This window comes from Aedes aegypti, chromosome 2, assembly GCF_002204515.2.
Source record: "Aedes aegypti strain LVP_AGWG chromosome 2, AaegL5.0 Primary Assembly, whole genome shotgun sequence".
Classification (NCBI taxonomy): domain Eukaryota; kingdom Metazoa; phylum Arthropoda; class Insecta; order Diptera; family Culicidae; genus Aedes; species Aedes aegypti.
In genome coordinates, this window is record NC_035108.1 from 98,300,712 (window position 1) to 98,325,637 (window position 24,926).

General features: G+C 41.4%; 1 protein-coding gene across 1 annotated transcript in view; it reads right to left on the bottom strand.

Moving 5' to 3' along the window:
- Positions 1–1,036: 1,036 nt before the first annotated feature.
- The window catches only part of LOC5573661 (nose resistant to fluoxetine protein 6), a 32,263-nt gene continuing 8,373 nt past the window's right edge, over positions 1,037–24,926 (bottom strand). The window contains exons 3-9 of the mRNA XM_001660934.2: positions 15,735–15,900; positions 15,534–15,665; positions 15,093–15,450; positions 14,187–14,549; positions 13,976–14,126; positions 1,356–1,685; positions 1,037–1,298 (exon numbers count right to left, since the gene is read on the bottom strand). Coding sequence (XP_001660984.1) covers positions 1,065–1,298; positions 1,356–1,685; positions 13,976–14,126; positions 14,187–14,549; positions 15,093–15,450; positions 15,534–15,665; positions 15,735–15,900 — 1,734 coding nt within the window. The 3' untranslated portion in view covers positions 1,037–1,064. The remainder of the gene's footprint in view (positions 1,299–1,355; positions 1,686–13,975; positions 14,127–14,186; positions 14,550–15,092; positions 15,451–15,533; positions 15,666–15,734; positions 15,901–24,926) is intronic.

The window sequence follows — 24,926 nt, forward strand, 5'->3', positions numbered from 1 at the left end:
AATGCGCTGAGACCTACATTGTGTGCTGATGAAAAATGATTGATTTTTTATTTTCATAAAAAAACATATCTCATGAACTAAAACACATACATCGCTGAAAAAATTACAGTAAATGTAAAATTTTCTGAGCATTCAAGAAAAAATGAGAACAGCAATAGCCCCTCTATTGTCCGGAGGCCTTCAAAACACGAAAAAACTTAAATTTTTGATTTTTCTCAGAGTTGCTTAATATCAATCATATCAACTGATGGCTGATGGTCTAAAAATATTAATATCACTTGCGAGCAATCAATATCACTTTGATTTGACAACCAACAGCAGTGATGCGACATCGCACTCTAGATCAAAATCACTGCAGAATGATTGGTCATTATCCATGCTATTAATGTTTTTCAGTGACCAACACATAGTTTCAATCTATCTGCAACACTGTCGAAAATATCGTACTGATAAATTGCCATTTTATCTGCTTAATTTAAAGCTAAACTTAACCCATCAGTGATATCCATAGTCTATCGCCATCAATGCACTGGTGATGGAGTAGACAGCATGATGTTGATGTGATATGGAATGATCCGATTTGTATCGCAGTCGGCCTGTACAAATCAGAAAATTTTAAGCATTGATATTGACATCGAGCAACTCTGATTTTTCTTCATGTGAAAAAAACATTTTTTGTCAAATTTTATATTTTTTTGAAAAGTCAAATTTTTTAGCTTTTATTCCGTCCATTGAAAAAAACTTGAAAATCGGTCAAGCGATTCAAAAGTTATAATTTTTAAAACCAATATTTTTTTTGCATAATTGCGATGTTTCTGGTCACCTTGTTTCGGAAATGGCCACCCTAATAAAAAAAAAAAACACGTGTTTCCTTATATCGGATAAGGAACAAAATAGCAAACTTTCACGGAATTCGGTGACCCACTAGATCGGTTTATCATGGAATGGCTGTATAGGTATACCACTTAACAGCTCGAAGATTTATTATAAAAATGGTAATTTCACGGACAAATAAAACGCTTGTACGAAAAGTATGTCAAATTCAATTGTCGCCAGATTAAAATCTATTCAACGCTTCCTCGGAAAGTTCGTTTGAACGCATCGTTTGTGAATGCACCGTTAAAGACGTCTTTCGTTCCGTTGGATGCTTCCTCAGTCTTGCTCTGATCTCGCCGTTTCGATTTCAGTACTCCTTCCAAAATTTGCTTCTGAATTGCTGAGACGGGCAACTCCACCAGCAAGGCCAAGGTCAACGACAGCAAATACGACAAATACAGAGTTCCGTGAATTTTGGTGACCTGTAAAAATTGTACACATTTTAGTCTTGAATCATGACAGAGTAGCTTAATACTTACAATGTTGAAAATGTTTAGATTCGAAAGCTCCCGCACATTGTAGAACATAATTTTGATGATGAAGAAGTGACCGACGTACGCTCCGTACGTTAGTCGTCCCAAAACTTCGAAGATCCGGATATTGGTGAACCGGGTGATGGGCTTGCTGACTCGGTACAGGAAGCCCAACATTCCCAAGACGATGATGAGGGCCCAAACTACGCGAGCCCCAGCAAAGTAGATCGACATCCAGACCGATGGCTTGGGGAAATCGTTCATGTAGAAGATTTGACCCAGGAAGAACTGAGCGGGCCCGAGCAGGTACAGTGAATACCATACGATGCGGTAAATCTGAGAATAGTTAGAAAGTGATAAGTTGAGGTAGGGCTGGTTGCGACTGAGTGTTTAAAAATAGGAACTTCAAAGAACTTATGCTTGAAAAAAGAGACCAAAAACAGACCAAACAGAAAACAAACAAATAAAAGAAACCTAACAGGACCCAAGAGAAGCGATTTCATAAAGGTTTAACAGAGATTTCGACAACACTAAAATTATGAGGGATCGCTGTTAGGGTTTATTCTGAACAATCATCGATATGGGAATGGCTAAGGGAATTTCTTCATACATTCTATCCAGAATCTTTTCTTTAGTTATTCTACTTAGGAGTTTTTCCATGAATCCTTGGGATATACTAGGGATTCCCCCAGAAATTCTTCCTGAAATTCTACCTGCAATTTTATCAATAATTCCTCTAAAAATTTATCCACAGATTGAACCAGAAATTCCTCCGGGGAAAATCCTTCAGACATACCTTCAGGGGGCATTCATCCAGAGATTCCTTCAAAGGTTTATCTACAAATTAATCAGGATTTCCTCCAAATATTAATCCCAAAAATTCCTCAAGTGATTTCTTCAGGGCTTACTCCAAGGCTGCCTTCAAGCATTCCTCTAGAGATTGCTATAACAATTTCTGCAAAGATTCCTTAATGAATCCCTCTCTCTTTCTCTCTTATTTGGCTTTACATCAATTCTCGAAACCTTATTCAAATAGTCTCAAGTCAAAAAAGTGAATAAACTTACTTTATTGATCCTACCCCGGTCAACCAGTCAGTGATTTTCGATAGCGATCGTTTTGAACCGTTAGCGATCGCCATCGTTGGTCAAAGATCTATAAAGAATTATGAAGACAGGTTGGTCGGGACGTGTTTCGCAGGCGAAATTCCACATGTTCCGGTTCTACCCAACTAGATTTTTCACTTTTAGAACGTTTTATTTCCGGATTTACAAAACGACGAAAGTAAGATTTTCAACTTTCGCAACCTAACCACTACTTTCGCCGCCTCGCTGTATAGAGAGACAAAGTGACTTAACCACGAATCAAAACAAAACACTACTTGAGCCGATTTTACACTGGTAGAAAACCGTCGAAAGTAACTGTATGAAACGGCGTATCATTTTGTCATAAGTTTTTTTGTTGAAAATAACAGAAACTACCTAGTTTTTTAACGCGATCTGATTGTATGCTAAATTTGAGCGATGTACCGTTTTGATTCATATTACGGACACTTAAGGCCTCAGTGGAGTAGAACTGATCAAAAAGCATATAAAATAAATCAGTTTGTATGATTCCTCCGCATTATCGAGCCTTAAAAACACTTGGCTTTCGAATTGTGAGCGAAGATTTTGATTCCGCTACGTGAATAATTTTAAATAAATACAAATGTGTGGACTTTCCATAATTCTTATTCCGGACACTGCCTTACATTCGCCTTGAATTCCGGACACTTTGATTCAAATTCCGGACAGCTCATGAAAACCATTAATCGAGAAGTCAAATCATCAATTGAAATCGCTAAACTACTAAACAAACGTGTAATGCAGTTGAGCAATGTGAATTTTCATAAATATTGATGAAAAAGCTTATTACAATGAGCTACTAATGTGCGAACTTTTGAGCGGCAAAAATTGAAACATTTCATGTGAAATGTTTCCTATACATCGAAGAGTGTCCGGAATTAAAATCTGTCCGTAATATGAATCAACACGGCGTACACGGCGAAAAAATGTTAAAAAGGTGATTTATTTTAAAGCAGTTTTAGAAGACAGGTTGTGATTCTTCTCAATTAGTTTTCTCAAAACCGTATGAAAGTTACTTACGTCGATTTGAAAAAGTAATCGAGAATTATCTTGATAAAGCCTCGCCAACAATAATTCACTCGGTTCATGGCCGCTTCTCTTTATCCTCGACTGTGACCCACGCTCTCCAGGTCTTGGTGCACCTGGTCAATCCACCTAGCTCGCTGCGCCCCACGCCTTCTTGTTCCGACCGGATTCGTAGCGAACACCATCTTTACAGGGTTGTTGTCCGGCATTCTTGCAACATGCCCTGCCCAGCGTATCCTTCCAGCTTTAGCTACCTTCACGATACTGGGTTCGCCGTAGAGTTGAGCGAGCTCGTGGTTCATCCTTCGCCGCCACACGCCGTTCTCCTGTACGCCGCCGAAGATCGTCCTTAGCACTCAGCGTTCGAAAACCCCAAGAGCTTGCAAGTCCTCCTCGAGCATAGTCCACGCCTCATGCCCGTAGAGGACTACCGGCCTTATGAGCGTTTTTTACATCGTACATTTGGTGCGGGGGTGAATCTTTCTTGACCGCAGTTTCTTCTGGAGCCCATAGTAGGCACGACTTCCGCTGCACTGTGTATTATTTTGTATAGCGCTTTTGGCAATTTGAAACAATTTTGTCGAAGACACGATTTTTCTATCTCTTATACTTTTTGAGATATATGCCGTTGCATGTGAATGACCCCTAAAAATAATACTTTTTATCATAACATTTTTCCAAGATTTTTAACATTTTTTGCGTTTTCTACAAAGTTATTTTTCATGAAAAAAAAACCGTGTTTTTGCTGAACATATCATCACTCTATCTTTTAAAGTAACAAAGTTATTCATGAATTACTCTTTTTTCAAGAGGTAGTTTAGGCCTCTATAACTGGCTTCGGCGCAAAATGGCGCAGACAACTCTTACAAATGATGAAAGTACCATATCTTCCCTTTCGGCATTTGATAAAAACTTTTGTCTATAAGCGTCTTTGCTTGGGTTTTTACTATCAAACAAATAAGCTTTATAAAAACTAATTCGACTTATAATTCTTTTACTTTAAGAGATAGAGATGTGCGATTTTCAGCAAAAACACGCGTTTTAAGATGTTTAATAACTTTGTAGAAGACATGAAAAATGTTAAAAATTTAAGTAAAAAGTTATGAGAAAAAATGGTTTTGAACGAGTTTTTTCATACAAATTTGTGTACTTTGTGTTAAAAAACTCGTTAATCTTTTACAAGATTTTTAACATTTTTCATGTCTTCTACAAAGTTATTGAACATCTTGAAACGCGTGTTTTTGTTGAACATCGCACATCTTTATCTCTTAAAGTAAAAGAATTATCAGTCGAATTCGTTTCAATAAAGCTTATTTGTTTGATAGTAAAAACCCAAGCAAAGATGCTTATAGACAAAAGTTTTTATCAAATGCCGAAAGGGAAGATATGGTACTTTCATCATTTGTAAGAGTTGTCTGCGCCATTTTGCGCCGAAGCCAGTTATAGAGGCCTAAACTGCCCCTTGAAAAAAGAGTAATTCATGAATAACTTTGTTACTTTAAAAGATAGAGTGATGATATGTTCAGCAAAAACACGTTTTTTTTTTCATGAAAAATAACTTTGTAGAAAACGCAAAAAATGTTAAAAATCTTGGAAAAATGTTATGATAAAAAGTATGATTTTTAGGGGCTATTCACATACAACCAAGGATGGAAATCTAGTGATCATGATAAAACAAATGATGCATCGTGGTTGTTCTTTGTCATGCGATCATAGCAACAACGATAAACCCTTAGTCGTCAAGCCATCACAACAAACTTCGCTCCGGGAAAAATGAATCGCTCGGCATGTGTGCTAACGATCAATTGTTCGCAAACCGAATTCATAAATTTTGGAAGATTTTCACGCTTTCACTCTGCGATATGACCTCTAGCATACCATTTTTGATCCTAAAGTCAATCGTGCATGGAATGTGAGAAAGTTTATCCGTGAATTTTAAATTGATTTGCATTAATCGCAACTTGTTACAATATCCGACAAACCTTTTGTCCTACGACAAACAGTTTATCGGATGCTCGATATATCTATGATTAGCGCGCGTGGTGAGGTGTTGAAATCATGTTGCTGCAAAGGCGATGGCCCTCTTGGACCGTTCAAATACCGTGTTGTTTGTCGTTAGAGCTGATTTTTTTTCCATCCTTGCATACAACGGCATATTCCTCAAAAAATATAAGAGATAGAAAAATCGTGTCTTCGACAAAGTTGTTTCAAATTGCCAATTCTACCACTTTGATGAAGACACCATATGTCTATCTAGATGTTTTGAAAAAATAGTTTTTCTATCTCACTGCTAGGTGGATTGATCACAAAACTTTTTTCGTCAAAAGTTGCGCTTCAATACACCAAGAAACTTCTCCGAACAAACTATATCGCTAAAATCAACGGTTTGGGCGCTATACAAAAAGCGCATGAAATCGAGAAAATAATACACAATGCGCTGATGATGCGCCTTCGTATTTCCCGACTAACATTGTTGTCAGCCGTCAACAAGGATCCGAGGTAGACGAACTCGTCCACCACCTCGAAGGTATCTCCGTCTATCGTAACACTGCTTCCTAGGCGGGCCCTGTCGCGCTCAGTTCCGCTAACCAGCATGTACTTTGTTTTCGACGCGTTCACCATTAGCCCGACTCTTGTTGCTTCGCGTTTTAGGCGGGTGAACAAATCTGCCACCGTTTCAAATTTTCTCCCAATAATATCCATGTCGTCCGCGAAGTAAACAAATTGTCCGGATCTCGTGAAAATCGTGCCTCGACTGTTAAGTCCGGCTCTCCGCATAACACCTTCAAGCGCAATATTGAACAAAAGGCACGAAAGTCCATCACCCTGTCGTAGTCCCCGCCGAGACTCGAACGAACTGGAGTGTTCGCCCGAGATCTTCACGCAGTTTTGAACACCGTCCATCGTTGCTCTGATCAATCTTGTGAGCTTCCCGGGAAAGCTATTCTCGTCCATGATTTTCCATAGCTCTACGCCAGTGGTCACCAAACTGCGGCCCTTGGGCCGCATGCGGCCCTTTGCATTGTTTTGTGCGGCCCGCGAGCCTTTTTTGGGTATAAGTGAGTTGCGGCCCGCATGTTATGATTTCATCAAAAAAGGATTATATTATTTAGTTTCTCACAATAAATATATTAGATACTTTATTTCACATAGTGAATCTTGTGTTCCGCCATGCTGAGCAGATGAAATGTAATAATAAATTTATTAAGTATTTTCTTCATTCCATGAAAAGCTCTAAATTTGTATCTGAGTCCTGACTTTTATCAAATTTTGAATTTTCCTTACATCTTGAAGAAACCTTAAAGCGTCCTGAAATTTTTGAGATCGCATTTTTTCATGTTTAACATACCTTAAAAAAAGATCAGCTCGAGGGGAAGATTTAAAATTTTGAAGCAATCATTAATTTTTTTGGCTTTATATAAGCATTACAATTCTGTTGAAGTAGCATTTATTTTTTAAATAGACTTCAATTGTAAATACATTTATAACACTGCGGAACACGTTTTTGTCTCCAGCACCAAAATACCGCTATTCACTTAAATAAGGGTTGCTGAATACATTGCCGTTTTCAGAAATATCATAGCACGTCTAGTTTTTGAGATATTGACTGTTGAAAATACAAAAAAAGACTATTTCAGCCAACTTGCATGCAAGTTTGTCAGCTTGTAAGGTAATATATTGGCTTAATTTGCCACAGAATTCAAACTTTATATGTATAACAATACTTATCATCAGAGTTTATAATACTTTCATTGCGGAAAAGTTATTTTTTGATGGTTTAGAGAATTGTTGTATTTTGCCATATAGAAGAAACGAAGAATTTTGTATGGAGACTGCAAGCATGTTGAAAAAATCGGTTTAATCGAAATTTAATCGCGCAATTTCAATCAAATTATGTCTGAAATGAAAGTTCAAGTTCTATTTTGCATGTTTGGTGGATTAGATTATTAAAAAGTTTGATAAATTGTACTTTAAATTTCATGTAAACTTTAATAAAACCAGTGTTTTATACAACTTTGGCGACCTGCAGCTAAAAATTGTGACGTGCTGGAGCATTTAGTAGAATGGCACCAGATTAAGCAACCCCAAATCTACTAGAGACACATAATTTGATCCTTGAGACACGCAAGAATGTCATTTTTGTTACGCTTTGTAATTATTAAAATAGAATCAAGAGACCGCAGAAATATCTTCAAAACAAAATACATACTTTGCTTCAAGATTGCATTGAAGAGTTGCTGGGAACAGGGATTTTCCATGAATCAGCATTTTTTGATAATAAATTTCTATTTCAATACAAAAAATCCTATAGGTATCTTTAAATTCAAAGATGGTTAACGTTTATGGTTCAATTATTCTAAAAATCCCGAACGTATGCTGAAATGATCGGCACAAATGCTTTTTCAAAATTACAAAACTTGTGCGGATTAAACCTAAAAAGAAAATGCCATTTTTTGTTCAATCAATGACATGCTCACCGGTTTTTTTTTAAACCTTTAAATTTTGAAAGATAATATCCTACAGCTGGTAAATAATAAATGACTCAAGGAAGTTGTAGTTACTGAAGAGGGTATTTTTTTATTATCTTTAATACCGTCAACAAAAATTCTTGTATGTCTTGTGGCCCGTTTCTTGTTCTGAGATCACCGAAGTGGCCCGCAAAGTCAGTTAGGCTGAGGACCACTGCTCTACGCGGTCGATACTATCGTATGCCGCCTTGAAAACGATGAACAAATGGAGCATAGGGACCTGGTACTCACGGCATTTCTGGAGGATTTGCCGCACGGAAAAGATCTGGTCCGTTGTCGAGCAGCTGTCGATGAAACCTGCTTGATAATTTCCCACGAATTCGTTTGCTATAGTTGATAGACGACGGAAGAGAATCTGTGATAGCACTTTGTAGGCGGCGTTTAGGATGGTGATTGCACGATAATTTTCACACTCCAGTTTGTCGCCCTTTTTGTAGATAGGGCATATAACGCCTTGCTTCCACTCCTCCAGTAGTTGTTCCGTTTCCCAGATTCTGATTATCAGCCGATGCAGACAAGCGGCCAACCTGTCCGGGCTATCTTGATGAGTTCGGCTCCGATACCATCCTTGCCAGCGGCCTTGTTGTGCTTGTTGAGCTGTTGAATGGCATCCTTAACTTCCCCCATCGTGGGAGCTGGTTGGCTTCCGTTGTCCGCTGTGCTGACGTAGCCATCGCCTTCGTTGTCCTGACCTTCTGTGCCTGTGTTCTCTGCGCCATTCAGGTGTTCATTGTAGTGCTGCTTCCACCTTTCGATCACCTCGCGTCCGTCCGTCAAGATGCTCCCATCCTTATCCCGGCACATTTCAGCTCGCGGAACGAAGCCTTTGCGGGATGTGTTGAGCTTCTGATAGAACTTCCGCGTTTCTTGAGAACGGTACAGCAACTCCATCTCTTGGCATTCCACCTCTTCCAGGCGGCGCTTTTTGTCCCGGGATAGGCGGGTTTGCTGTTTCCGCTTCAGTCTGTATCGTTCCACGTTTTGCCGCGTACCATGCTGCAGCATTGCAGCCCGCGCTGCATTCTTCTCCTCTAAAACCTCCTGGCACTCCTCGTCGAAGCAATTGTTTCTTGAGCTCCGTTCCACATATCCGACAATGCTTTCGGCAGCGTCGTTAATGGCTGCTTTGACTGTCCTCCAGCAGTCCTCAAGAGTGGCCTATCGAGCTCGCCCTCATCCGGCAACGCTGCCTCAAGATGCTGCGCGTACGCATTGGCGACATCCGGTTATTACAGCCGCTCGAGATTGTACCGGGGCGGGCGTGGGTACCGTACATCATTGATGACGGATAGTTTTGGGCGCAGTTTCACCATCACCAGGTAGTGGTCAGAGTCAATGTTAGCGCCACGATAGGTTCTGACGTCGGTTATGTCGGAGAAGTGCCGTCCATCTATCAAAACGTGGTCGATTTGCGATTCTGTCTGCTGAGGTGATCTCCAGGTGTACCGATACGGGAGGCTGTGTTGGAAATAGGTGCTACGAATGGCCATATTCTTGGAGGCAGCAAAATCTATCAGTCGTAGGCCGTTCTCGTTCGTCAGCCGGTGGGCGCTGAACTTTCCAATCGTCGGTCTGAACTCCTCCTCCTGGCCAACCTGAGCGTTTAAGTCTCCTATGATGATCTTGACGTCGTGGCTTGGGCAGCGGTCGTACTCGCGTTCGAGCTGCGCGTAAAATGCGTCCTTGTCATCATCAGTGCTTCCGGATTGTGGGCTATGCACGTTGATTATGCTGAAGTTAAAGAATCGGCCTTTGCACATTCGTTCATTGATCGGCCACCACCCGATCACGCGCCTTTGCATATCACCCATCACTATAAAAGCTGTTCCCAGCTCGCGTGTGTTGCCACAGCTCTGGTAGATGGTATTATTACCTCTAAACGTTCGCACCAGTGCTCCTGCCCAGCACACCTTCTGCAGCGTTACGGTGTCGAAACCGCGGGTCTTCAGTACATCGGAGAGTATGCGAGTACTTCCAATGAAGATGAGAGATTTGCAGTTCCACGTACCGAGTTTCCAATCGCTAGTCCTTTTTCGTCGCTGTGGTCCTTGCTGATTGTTCCGGTCCGTATTCTCTCGTTGACGTTCCTGTGCTGATGTGTTTTTACGGTTAGCTTGCAGGGCCTGACATCAACCCCCTAGATTTCCGGAGGACCATTCCCCCTTAATGTTCGGAGGGCCATAGTGCGCAGTTTAGCTTAGAGTCCTTCTCTGGCACTCGGACGATGATCAGCCACCCCTGACATGGGGGAACAGACGCTGTTGTGAGCCGCTCCTAACATGGAGTACAGACGCTCCAGGTTTGCAAAAGCAAAAGCAAAAGCAAATGCAAAAGCAAACCCTCCCTTCCCTGTCAGCATACGACCAAAGTTCCCACCGGGGGTTGCTTACTCGATCTTCCCCAAGGTTACTCGTACCCCGGCCAGTACCGCGAGGAGGTAGGGATAGGAGTTGCTGGGCAAGAGGCTAAGGACCGCACAAAGAGGTCCATTTTATTCCTGCAGGTACGCGAGGTACCAATGGTACGCCATGCCCAGCCATTTACCGCGCCAAAATCAGGACTCACTGTGAGCGAAAGAGTACCATTTTAATTAAAAATATAAACTTTTTTGAGACTAGGTTCAAAATAGTGACTAATTCACTGGAAAGAGACCCACCAACAGCCCTGCTGTAAGAGAATTTTTATTTGTACCGTAAAATGGGGTGTTGAGGAATGAAAAAATAGTTCAACGTAAATTTCGAGCATTTTATGGTATGTCAATAATAGAACAAAAAACAGTCCTACCTTTCTCCCGGCGTGTGTATAAAGAGCTAATCACAATAATGACAATCATATGACAGATTTCTAAGAAAACGATGAAAATGTGTGCTTTTTGACAGAAATGCAAAATGGGGTGTTAAGTAATTTGAGTTTTGTAAATAAAAGTATATTGTGCCAACAGCAAAATATTACTATTTTAATTAGTGATGTTGATATTTTCCTTCAATTTCATATGTTTGTGCAATCTAAAGCTGATATTAATTCAGTAAAATTCAAGTTGGAACTCCTGGAAACGTAAGCCGTTTTTTTAACTCCTAAATCTCTCATACATATTAATTCTACTTGGATGCAAGCTATCAGTGCATCGTACAATTGTCTTGTAATAATTTTTGTACTTACATGCAACAAGATCATAACCTAAATATTTGCAGTTTTCGTATTCTAGAAGCTGTGCAGAGCAACCTTGTGAAGCTTGAATAGGGGAAGCGTTCAATTTGCCCTATATGCATATGAAGCATCTCACGGATTTACGTGCAACACCCAGTGGCATGATCGGAAAATATCCCAATACCTCTGGTGTAGAGTGGAAATCGCACACTCTATAGCACAATGCGCTCTACGCCCGTTGCCTATGTTAAGTATTACAAATGGCCATGAAAAAGTTCGCTCCGAAATTACATAATTTTATTACTGTTTATCTAGGACCTAGGTAGTGCTTAAAAGGATCAATATCTCCAAAACCATTTTCAAATTAGGGAATAATTCTTTTATCCAACCATTCTACAAATATGATTTAACGATTTTTAGAAACACAGTCAATTCTCCATAACTCGATATTGAAGATACCATCGAACTACCTCCGTTACCAAACACAAAACCAGTGCAACTGCGATCCAAGGAACCATTGAGATAGCCATCAAAACCAACTTTTACTATGGATCTCTATCTCGATATCGAGATACGAAATATTGAGTAAGGGAGAGTTGACTGTATCATCAAGAACAACCCCACTTTTATATTAATATGTTTCCACCTAGGTGTTCCTACCAAATCAACTTTTACATTGCAAACTTACTTCACGGAACAAGCCAAAAGTATATGTAAATGTATGATCTTAATTAAATGTATTCATCTTCCATGTTGCTCACATATTGTTCTCAATCTTGTAGGGTGGGTGTACCAGTTATGGCCATAGTGGTTCCCTATACGTGATAATTTGAATGTCTCAACATTTTGAAAAGTTTTTTGTGTTTTAGCAGTAATATATAGGATGTATCTTGATGTTAAAACATTCAAAAAGATTAAAAATGTAAAAGCTATCCGAATTTCGCTTATGGCCAAATAGGGAACCACTATGTCCATAACTGGTACACTTTTCCTATTATAGTTTTGTAGATAATGTATTCAGCCCATAAAATTCGAATCAAAATGTTTTGAAAGGTTTTCAATATCTAGCATCCACGATACTTCATATTAATAGACAGTCCCTATCACATAATGCAGCTCACAATCCGCCAAACAAATCAAGCATTTCAGATGACTTATATATCAACTTTCCGCGTTTCTGTGATTTGTCGAACTTGATAGAAAAGTTCAGAGCAGGGCTGTTAAGTATCATGACCGACTTGCGACACTGACGAAAAGAGTCTTCTCACCGTCACGGGACGAAACTATATTTCATGTGCTCACTTCTTCACGTCGCAATGACAGAGTTCTCACGAGAGCAATTTTAATGTTGCTTTGATATTAAAATTTCAATCTAATTTTGGAGAATTTCGGGAAGTAAATATGTTTGATACGTTAAGTGGATATCCTTCCATGATTCCAGCGATGTAAATAACAATCAGTCAATATAATGAACTCGAAATTAACAAGTTTACGATTCAGTCACAAACTGTAGCGACGGAGAAAGGAAAGAGAATTTGAGAAAAATCTCTGTCTTTGTCTCGCCGTCCGATGACAGTGAGATAAGCATCTATGTAAAAGTCGCACGACACTCTCTATTTGCATTGACGCTTTTCAACCCTGGTTCAGAGTGCTTCGTGAAGCCCAAGCAGGACAGTTCGGTTTTGCGTCGCCCGATAGATTTTGCTCACGGTTTCGCGCGTGTTTTCGTCGCCGGAGAATTTTTTGTTTTGGAGCGTCTTGCTGGGTAGGTATTTGGGAAGGCCCAAGCAAGACGGTTTGTTTTCGGGACGCCAAGAAGTGTTGCTGTCAGTGTCAGTTATGTGTTCAGTCGAGAATGGATTACCAACTGGTGAGTTCGTTTCATGCTTATGATAACACATTTTTTCTTGAAAGCGTAACTTTTATGTAATATTGAAACAAACTTTGTAAGGTTCGTCACTATAAGTGTCGGCATTATGCTTTTTTCTTATACAATTTCAATATACATACATTTTTCTCTTTTTGACATTATTAAAAATTATCTTTTGAATTGTTCGACATTGTGAATGTTGACGTATTTTCTAAAACTTCTACCATATCGAGACAAAATGCACAGTAATACACATATGTAATTTTCAAACAAACTTTGATTGTTTCGTCACTACAAGCGTTGGCATTATTCCTGTTCATATAATTTAAAATATATACATGTAATTCTCAGTTTTCGTCATTAATAAAAACGTCTTTTGAATTGTTCGTCATTATAGATGTTGACATATTTTTTAAAGCTATTACCAAAAACTTCTCGAGACAAAAATACAAAACTAGCTTTAAATATAAGTCGTTTATTTCCCCCTTGTCCATGGATCGCATCACTGACCAGAGGTGACTCCCAGATCTTTTCCTCCCTCACAAATAAACACCCTTCCCGTGGTGATTGTGGAGATGCAGACGTATTCTCGGTCTCTAGAAGCAACAATCATTACACCTTCACATTCCTTCCCCATCCCAACTGACTGTAAGGACTTGGCCGGCGCCGTTATTGATCAATAATATAAGATCTGCTAAAACTGCACTTCGAGAGTAAGCGGAAACTCCCATCCCTTATTCATTTGGATCGTAGTGCAATTCTTACCAGTTCCGATCAATCACGGAGCAGCAACCATTGACATGTACAGTCAGTCTATGCTATGCTATGCTATGCTATGCTTTGTCGAACTTGATAGAGAAGTTCAATCCCTTAAAACCCCAAGTGTCCTTAACACCCCATTTTACGGTAAGTGGAGTGATCAATGTTCCTACCTTCAGCGATGCTAGATTACAGTTGCTGTTTTTCAGCTTAAAATACAGGAACCCGCTGATGATGCCGAATAGGTAATGCACGAGATACATGTGAGTTGGTAGATAGGTTTTCTTGTAACCTTCGTCATACCAGAAGTTGAAGCGTCTTGCTCTGTGAAGAAATATGGAACATCAACTATTTATACCGCCACGCCACAAGTAATTGACTTACTCCGGTGAGAAGATTGATACGCCTTCGAAAGCATTTTTGTACACTACCAATGCTGGAATTGCCACCGAAATGCTGGTCACCACCGCCAGAAGGAACACCTTGATTTTCGGAAACCGCAAAATAGCTGTCACAAGAATCAGTCCAACGATCGATAGCTGAAAGTCACAGGCCAAGTACCAGGAATGCTGCATGCAGGGTTCTTCCTGTTTGTAGTAGTTGTTGAAGTACAGCAAATTAATCCACCAATTGCGTCGACAGAAGGTGAGCTCCGTTTCGGCACCTCTTCGCCAGAATGGACCATCGTGCAGCCGTATGTACCACGTGGCTTCGAATAGCAGCAGCAAACCGTATACTGGAGTAAGCCTTGGGAAGATGGAGAATGATTTTATTGTACAAGTTCATCGCTTCAGCTCTTACAGGAAGTTTTTCAGACTTGGAGTTCTGATAAATAACCTGAAGTGTACGATTTAACAGAAAATTTTGGATTATTCTAACAATGTATGTTGGAAAATTTTAGTTTTTTTAAATTTTACAATCAATCCTACATGCCAAACACTGTCGAATGCTTTTTCTATGCCTAGAAGAACAAGACCAGTAGAATAGCCTTCAATGAGTGGTCCAATGTCCATGGCGGTATCCGAACTGTTCATTGGCAAAAATTGAATTTTCGTTGATGTGGGCCATCATTCTGTTCAAAATGACCTTTTCAAAAAGTTTACTGATGGAGGAAAGCAAACTGATTGGACGATAGCTAGAAGCTTCTGCAGGATTTTTGTCTGGTTTTAAAATTGGTACAACCTTAGCATTTTTCCATTTTCAGGAAAATATGCTAATTGAAAACATTTGTTTTTTGATCGTTAGGAACTTTTATATTTTTGAATTTTTTACACTTCGTTAAATACCCACCGAATATATCGGTTCACGGTGATCACCACAATCTCCACCCAGCCTGGCTTCCGGCCCGTTTCCTGCATCTTCTGTACGAACATCACTGTGAATACGAATCCGCCCAGCACGATAAATGTCGATATGATCTGGAATCCATTCACAATAATCATCGTCTCCAACTCACGATACTTCTGTTCCATGACCCACGCGGTCCGCGGCAGCACCAGAAGGCTAGCATGGCCAATCAACATCAGGGTAAAGCTAAAGTACCGAACCGATTGCATCGGTCGAAGATCCCGGTAGATTGGTTCCTTAGAGCGAGATGTCAACCGGTACCAGTTTCGAAGGAACGAAAACGACACCAGCAGCATGGCTTCTGCGGATGAAAGAGGGGAAAATGGTATGAATGTGGTGAATGACCGTGGTTAAAGATCGAAACCGTTGCAGGAACAACCTAACTTCGAGTCGGTAAGTTCTCACGGTAATGATTGAGCCCGAAGCCAACCTTGCTGCGATAGTCGTAACAGCTGGAGAGGAACATGAGTAGGAGCAGAACAAAAAGGATGACGAGGAATGCGATGTCCAGGTGATCTACAGTTATGGAAGAAACTATCATACATGGGCTTCTGATTGTACAGGAGGCATCATTTTATAAATTACCAATGGGAAATTCGTCGACTCCTGTTCGATCACAATATTCGATTTCCGTGTATGCCTTAAGCTTATGCTTTTCGGAAAGATCTTTGTTGATGATGATGCTGACAATTTCTGAAAAGTTGTCCCTGTAAGCGTCTGCATTTCTGAAGGGATCGTGTTGGATTTTGTGCTGAAAAAAAAACACATGAAAATCAATGTAATGTCACTGAGAATTAAAAAAAAAACCATTGTCGAAGGCTATGGAGGTTCTGTAAGAGATGCATCATACACTTCCGTTCAAAAGTTTTGGGTCGTCTAAAAAAAACCTATCCAAATTTTCTGAACATATATCTGTGACCACACATCTGATTGCCCCTCTCTGGCTTCTATGAAAGCCAATGTGTCTTATTTCTTTGGAATTTCAATCAAAACTTTTTTTTACTGAAAATGTGTAATTTTCCAAAATTTTCTGTTTTAACTAAAAATCCAGATACTGATGAACCGGACCAACGTTTAACAACACACATATGATTGATGATATCCATTACCCTAAGATACTGTGACTTATCATGAAGTTTAATTTACCATGGTGTTATAGTAATAGCGATGGATTATGCGTTTGAATGTACAACAATAAGAGATGTGTTTTACTTCGAAATCGGGACACTATTATTATTATTCCGGACACTTCTTTTTGACGAGATTTTTCCTTGAATTGTATAGTTCTGCATCGAACTACCGGACGCTTCGAAAGCCGGACCCAAGCCCTTTTACGGTGTTTTTAGACAAAATTTCATTTTTTTTGTGTAGAATCTACACATATATGTATATTGAAGATGTCTCCTAATTTTTTATTTATGCAGTAGTCGAAAAAAAAAATTGGGTGATTAACGGCCGGTGTTCGGGATTCGAAGCATTCGGACATTACGAATAAATTACTTCGGAAAATTATGCAAGTTTTAGAAGCACGATTAATGGTATTACGTTTTAATCAATAATTAATAATCGGAATGGTGAAGATACCAAGTTAAACAAATATTCAATTATTGAGCAAAATTCAACAAATTCTACAACATTGCCTATTTATGCGTAAATGAAGGTACCGTTGATAGACCACACTGTGAAAGCTGCTTCAGGTGTACCCATTTTCTTGATATAAAATTTGATATTCCTAAGAGTTCCATTCGATACTTTGTCACTCATCAGCATACTTTCACTTGCCATTACGTTCCCAATGGAGATCTACCGCTCAGCTTTGTTTTATGAGCTCTTCTACAGTCCACAGTGGATTGCAGATTTTTTCGATTACCTAACCACATTCTGATGTACTTTGGACTGGCATCCTTGAGTCGATGTTCCATAAATTGATATCGACACATGAAGTCATAACAAAAGTCGAGCAGCTTGCCAAAAAATTTCTGTTTCTAAATCAACATTAACTAGACCAGGGCTTCCCAACTGGTGGTTCACGGACCTCTAGGAGCCAGTGACGACTTCTAAGGGGGTCCGTGAAGCCGTTGTAATTATGAGTCGTTTCTTGTATTAATCAATTATATGAAATCTTTTATCTCGTTTGCTTTGCAAAAAATCATCATTAACAGGGTCAAGATTTTTGGTATCTCAAAGATTAAAAAAATATACTGTCAATGTACAAAATTATCTAGAAAATGAAGCTGACATGATTCCTAAAATTATGCAATTCCTGACTTATATTCGGCTAATTTTTTTTTGCAGATTTTTCAAGCGTATTTACGAGATACCAAGATTTTTTAACGATCTTGATGATGGGATTGATGAAAGTCGACATTATCCACTGTATGTAAACTTGGAATGATCTCGAACTTATCGGCTGGTGTTTTCATGAGATTTTCGCTGACATTTGGTGGTTGTTTAGTCAGACATTACACAGTTAGAAAAAAATCACCGATGTTGGAAGTTCATTCACCGAAATCTCAACAGCTGAACGGTCGGTAATCCTTTCGGTAAACGAAAAAAATGCCGAAAGGACTGTAATTTGAACCCGATGGATGAGCTGTCAAAACCTGAGAGAGACTCGCGAAGAGGAAAAATATCAACGTCATATGCAGCCCAGATTCCCCTCTCACGGAACGTCAAATGCAGCCCACCGTTTTTATGGCTGAAAAAGTGAAAAGTATTGTGTTCAAAGTAAACTGTTATTAAAAACCTCAGTCGGTGGAGCAGTTTTTTCCAAAGTTGCTGATAAATCTAAGCAGAAGATTAATTATTTCTAATGTCTGCTACGTTTGCTGGCATGAAATTTCACTCAAATGGCTAGTTATGATTCGAAGTGATGCAAACTTAATCGTTTTTTGCTGAGAGGTTCATGTGAGGATTTGAACAGCATGCGCATAATTGGTATGCACAAAGTGGAGTAAGAAAAAAACTCAGCAATCAAAGAAAAAGAAGACCGTCTTCGCGAGTCTCGTCTCAGGTCAAAACTACCGGTAGATCGGTAGTGCTTACCGAAATTCCGCTTCTACTCTGTAATGGTATTTTCCGAATCAGTGGTTATTTTGGATTGAGAAAGCGAAATTGCAGATATTTAAGCTATGTAAAAAATGTAATAAAACAATGCATACGCTGATTTTTTAAACAAACATTTATTTACATGAAACACATAATCTCTTTTGGGGCCCAGATAGCCGTAGCGGTAAACGCGCAGCTATTCAGCATGACCATGCTGAGGGTCGTGGGTTCGAATCCCACTGGTCGAGGATCTCTTCGTAAAGGAAATTTTCTCGATTCCCAGGGCATAGAAGTATCTTCGTACCTGCCACACGATATACACATGCAAAAATGGTCAATCGGCAAAGAAAGCTCTCAGTTAACAACTGTGGAAGTGCTCATAAGAACACTAATCTGAGAAGCAGGCTTTGTCCCAGTTGGGACGTAACGCCAGAAAGAAGAAGACATAATCTCTTTTATGGCACAAATCTTCCAACTGGTGGGGCACGCTCCCTCTCTCGAAATGCTCTGTACCATCACGAAATGCTGCTGACTCCAGGCGTATGATTGAAGGGTTGATATTCGTCGTTGTTTGCTCTTTTACATCCTATGACAACAAGTATAAGCATAAGCATAAGCATTGATGACCTTACTATTCGTATTTTGTTGTTTAAATACATGGAGAGTGACATTCATATCGTTGTCATGATACAAATGTTGTGCTTATTCCGTGCGGCGTGGAAGTTGAGACGAGTCGCTCTCACCTCATGTTATGTGAGACGACTAATGTTAATCAAATGGGAGCGAGTTGACAATTGTCACCTCACGCGACTCGTCTCACCTCACACACCACGCAGAATAAGCACATTTGCTTCATAGTAATTAACCAATTAAGATAAAAGCATGTAACGGGCTCATCAAATTAATTATCCATCCGTGACTGAGCAGCCGTAAGCGAAACACGTACAAAAATTCACTCCGACAACGCTATAACCGAACTCGCTTATTTTGGCCTTTAAAAAGCACTCTTTTCCGGACGTAAATTTTATTAGGAATGCAAAAGATCAAAATGCACTCCGAATCACAATCGGCCTAAATTCACTAAAATAATTATCAAAAGAGGCAGAAAAAAAAACGCGAGCGAAAATTTTTGACGTCCGTATCTACGCGCGGGTTACTACGATTCTTCTATACATCCTATGGACCGATGCACGAGTTCACTTTCTGACGTTTGAGCGGTGCCGTGTTATTTACGTGACCATGGCAACCAGTGAATTCGGCACCGCTCAAACGTCAAATTAGTGAACTCGTGCATCGGTTCATACCCAAGTAACAATTTAGATTCTATCTGGCTTTATTTATTTTTATGATAGTTTTATCGTAGATTTGTATATTCTTCTAGGCTCTATAGTGATTTTCACCCAGTAGAAATGATCTTGAACCGTTTTTGGTTTTAAATACTTCTTCAAGAACACTTCGGATGTATCACATAAAACTTCATTTTCAATAAGAACAAGTGACCTTGGCAACAGTTTTATGAAACTCTCGTACCTATCTGTAACAACGCGCTTGTGAACGGGAGTAAGAACTCTTGGCCGTGAACATCATAAATTTCTCCCCCATCAATCAACACATTAATATTTACAATTTTGATTTCAGTATTATTAATCGTATCGTTTACGGGGGCGACTTGCGTGGATTTGCGATCTGTTTTTCACGGAAGCCGTTGTTGAACTCACGGCACACAACTTAATAACGCAAACAACCAGTTTCAGTGGTCTTCCTCCCTGTGGCCATGATATAGGAGTGGAACTGAACCACTGGACACCTCCTTGCCAGGTGGACTTCTGGATGTGGTGAAATGTCCGATTGCTTTCCTTGCTCAACATCTGGACCTTATCCACAGCTGGAAATACTTACCTTTAGTCGTTTTGTAGCTTTGAATTTCATGCCGTAACATCTAGCATGAACGCTTCTCTCCAAAAAGGTAAATAAACAAACGTCAAAATGTGCTTCTCTTGAATAAAACGAACGAATCTTATAACGTTCTTCAAGAAGATCAGTTTGTCTTCATCAAGATCGCCTTAAGCATAAGAACTCTCAAGTGATATTTGTTACGCTTGCCCGAGTTCAGCAAAATTTATCATGGTTCTATGATGGTGTTGAGTAAAACTACCGCCATGATTGTAATTATTGATGCTTTGGCAAGGGAGCCATGATGGGAGAATCCATGGCTGGATTGTTCAACATTTTCGGGCACCAGATTGATGAAATTGTTTTTCTGAAAATGCAATATTGTCGAGGCGCATTGTGCGTTTCGAGTGTTTCATGCATGATATTCACGATGTAATAAGCGTGACAACCGAAAACACAGGTAGGTATTAAAAAAAAACGGAAAGTTATCATCACAGATGTTTTAATTTGCATTCTGTTTTATTATTGATTGATTATTTTATGAAGAAGTATTAAAAAATTCGTTAGCCAAACCAACATGATAAACATATTGTAAGTTTAACTTGTCTTGAGAACTACTTGTGGAATGTTTATTGAAGTGTTGAGGATTGTCATAAGTGCATGATTACACGTTTTAAGAGATACTTGACAGTTGCTCTCCAACACCGTCTCTAGTATGGGTCACTTTAGTTTTATGAGAGGTTTATCATTGGGTTAGTGTAGGTTTGTAGAATTACTGGTTTTATTTCTAGTTTTATAGAATTGGTGTAAGAGAATACTTCAAGAATAGCATAAAATTAACTTTGCTACTTGGGTACACAAATCCCTTATAGAAAAACCTTGTCAAGCTTTTCGAATAATAAAATTATTACAATATATGCTGTAATATTGGAACTTATCTTTTTAATGAAACATTTGTATTAAAATTGATAAGAAATGCTTGGGTCCTTGGCCAGCTTTTATGAGGCCAAATTATCATCTATATCAGTCTGTCTGAACACCGTCCATCTTGTACATACAAAGAGCTAACCGAGAGAGTCATGGGCGAAAAGGTGCAGGTGAAAGCCATGTGCCCTGAAGTGACACTCCAATTGCGGGATCTGGATTGGATCACCACCGAAGAGGAAGTGAGGACCGCCATAAAGGAGCAGTGCGATCTGGAAACGGTGCAGATGACAGTACGGCTAAGAAGAGCACCGCTTGGTACACAGGCGGCGTCGATAAAGCTCCCAGTAGACGCAGCCAACAAAGCGCTGGAAGTCGGGAAAATTCGAGTCGGTTGTTCAGTATGTCCACTGAAGATCTCCCAGAGACCGGAGGGATGCTACAGGTGCCTGGAATACGGCCACCTGGCACGGAACTGCGAAGGACCAGACAGAAGTAAGCTCTGTAGATGGTGTGGCGACGAAGGTCAATAGGCGCAAGATTGCAACAATAAGCAAAGGTGCCTGATCTGCAAGGACAAAAGTCGCAACAGACACGCGACGGGAGGCCCTAAGTGTCCGGCCTTCAAGCAAGCGAGAAATTCTAAACCGCAGTGGAGGTAACTCAGCTAAACCTCAACCACTGTGACATAGCGCAACAGCTGCTGTGGAAGTCCGTATCGGAATCGAAGTGCGACGTAGCTATCCTTGCCGAGCCGTATCGAGTACCAGCTGGAAACGGTAACTGGATCGCTGATAAGGCGAAGACAGCGGCAATCTGGACGATGGGGAGGTATCCTATCCAGGAAATAGTGTTCCAGGCGGACGAAGGCTTCGTTATTGTAAAGGTTAACGATGTGTACGTGTGTAGCTGCTACGCACCCCCCGCTGGACATTGGACCAGTTCAACGAGATGCTGGACGAGCTAACCGATAAGCTAGCCGACCGGAGACCAGTCGTCATCGCTGGCGACTTCAATGCTTGGGCAGTTGAGTGGGGCAGCCGTCTCACCAACCTAAGAGGGCGTAGTCTACTAGAAGCGCTGGCAAGGCTGGACGTAGACTTGGGTAACGAAGGAACAACCAGCACCTACCGTAGAGATGGCCGGGAATCAATAATCGACATCACTTTCTGTAGTCCTGTGTTGACGGGAGGCCTGAACTGGAGAGTCTGCGATGGGTACACTCATAGCGATCATCAGGAGGTCCGGTATAGAATTGGTGGAAGAACACAATGCTCACAGAGAACGAGTACACCTCACGAGCAGATGTGGAAAACGAAACGTTTCAACGAAGAGCTTTTCGTGGAAGCCCTCAGAAGAGAAGAGCAGGTTCTGAACTTGAGATCGGAGGAGTTAACGGCTGCGCTGGTACGAGCATGCGACATTACCATGCCACGGAAGGTCGAGCCGAAATACAGACGTCGTCCGGTATACTGGTGGAATGAGAGACTTGGCAACCTCCGCAAAAGATGCCTCCACGCCAGGAGACGGATGCAAAGAGCCAAAACCGATGGTGAGAGGGAAGAGCGAAGAGTAACACTGAGGGCGGCGAAAGCCGATCTGAAAAGAGAAATTTCGCTGAGCAAGAGAACGTGCTTCAAGGAGTTGTGTCGCGATGCCAATGCAAATCCGTGGGGAGATGCATACAGGGTAGCGATGGCCAAGATCAGTGGTCCAGCCGTACCCGCTGAAACATGCCCAGAGAAGTTGCAGATTATCGTCGACGGGTTATTCCCACAACACGCGCCAACGGTCTGGCCACCGACACCGTATGGCCAGGAAGGTGAAGAAAGAGCAATCATTACCAATGAGGAGCTCATAGAGGCGGCCAAGAAAATGAAGCCGAAGAAAGCGCCTGGCCCTGATGGTATCCCCAACGTAGCGTTGAAAGCAGCTATCACGGCCAACCCAGATATGTTCCGGACATCACTCCAGATCTGCTTAGATGATGGACATTTCCCAGCACAGTGGAAAAGGCAAAAACTGGTTCTGCTACCGAAACCGGGTAAGCCCCCCGGTGAACCAGGCTCGTTTCGGCCGATATGTTTGCTTGACACACTCGGAAAGCTGTTGGAGAGGATCATCCTCAATAGACTGTTGGCGTTCACTGAGGGAGAGCGTGGACTGTCGGAGTGGCAGTATGGATTCCGGAAAGGAAAGTCAACGGTAGATGCCATCAAAACAGTGATTGACACAGCCGACAAAGCAAGGACAAAAAAACGAAGAGGTAACCGTTACTGTGCTGTCGTGACGATAGATGTGAGAAACGCCTTTAACAGTGCAAGCTGGGAAGCCATTGCTGTGGCGTTACATAAAATGAAGGTTCTGGATTATCTGTGCAAGATACTAGGAAGCTACTTTGAAAACCGAGTCTTGAGCTACAGCACTAGCGAAGGACAGAAGACGAGGTCGGTAAATGCGGGAGTTCCACAGGGCTCTATCCTGGGTCCAACGTTGTGGAATGCTATGTACGACGGAGTGCTGACGCTTAGGCTGCCAACAGGCGTCAAAATCGTTGGATTTGCAGACGACATCACGCTTGTGGTCATTGGTGACTCACTGGAAAGGGTGGAGGTTCTCGCTACAGAAGCAGTGGACGCAGTCGAAAACTGGATGTACGAGAAGAAACTGGTGATAGCCCACCAAAAAACGGAGCTGTTGCTTATCAGCAACCGAAAAGTGGTGCAGAAGGCTGAGATTACAGTGGGAGAACACACCATAGCCTCAAAGCGGGAGCTAAAACACCTCGGCGTAATGATCGACGATCGGCTGAACTTCAACTGCCATGTCGATTACGCGTGCGAGAAAGCAGCAAGGGCAGTCACGGCGCTGTCCAGGATCATGCCGAATAACTCGGCGATTTGCAGCAGTAAGCGGAGGCTATTGTCTAGCGTGGCTACGTCGATCCTGAGGTACGCTAGCCCGGCGTGGGGAACCGCAATGAAGACGAAGAGGAACCGAGTCAAGCTTAGTAGCACGTATAGGCTGATGGCCATGCGGGTAGCGAGTGCCTACCGAACCATATCTTCGGAGGCAGTATGCGTGATTGCCGGAATGGACCCTATCGGCTACGTTGTGGAAGAGGATAAGGAGTGCTACGAAGCTAGTAGTACTAGAGGAGCCCGGAAGATTGCCCGAGCCGACACGATGGTGAAATGGCAACGCGAGTGGGATACCGCTGAGAAGGGAAGGTGGACTTATCGCCTTATTCCAAATCTGGTGAAATGGGTGAGCAAATCCCATGGAGAAGTCAACTTCCACTTGACGCAGTTCTTGTCAGGTCACGGCTGCTTCAAGAAATATCTGCACAGGTTCGGCCACGCAGAGTCGCCGCTCTGCGCTGAGTGCCCAGTCGTAGAGGAGTCGCCGGAACACGTCATTTTCGAGTGTCCACGTTTTGCTGCGGAACGTAGCGAGATGACAGCGGTCTGCGGTGCTGACGTAACCGTAGACAACGTAGTGGATAGAATGTGTAGCGATGAGGTGATGTGGAACGCGGTGAACATGGCGGTGACGAAAATAATGTCATTGCTTCAGCGGAAGTGGAGGGAGGAACAAGCCGGTGAACCGGAAGTCAGTCTCCAACCGGAATCGCCGAACCGACCTCGGCACCCAACCGGTAGGTAAGCTTGATCCACCGTCGGGGACAAGACCGAGTAGATCGTGGTTCGATTCCCACTCCAGTCGGTGGAAACTTTTCGTCAAACGAAAAATTCATCTTTGGGCTACTGGGTGTTTCGTGTTGTCCGTTGCCTAATGTTTGTGATTGTTCAGTCTGTGCAGCCTTGAGCTGAAGACGGTGTAAATTGCCTTGTCAAATTGGTCGTCAGGGCACCTGTGAACCGGAAGTCATCCGCCAACCGGAATCGCAGG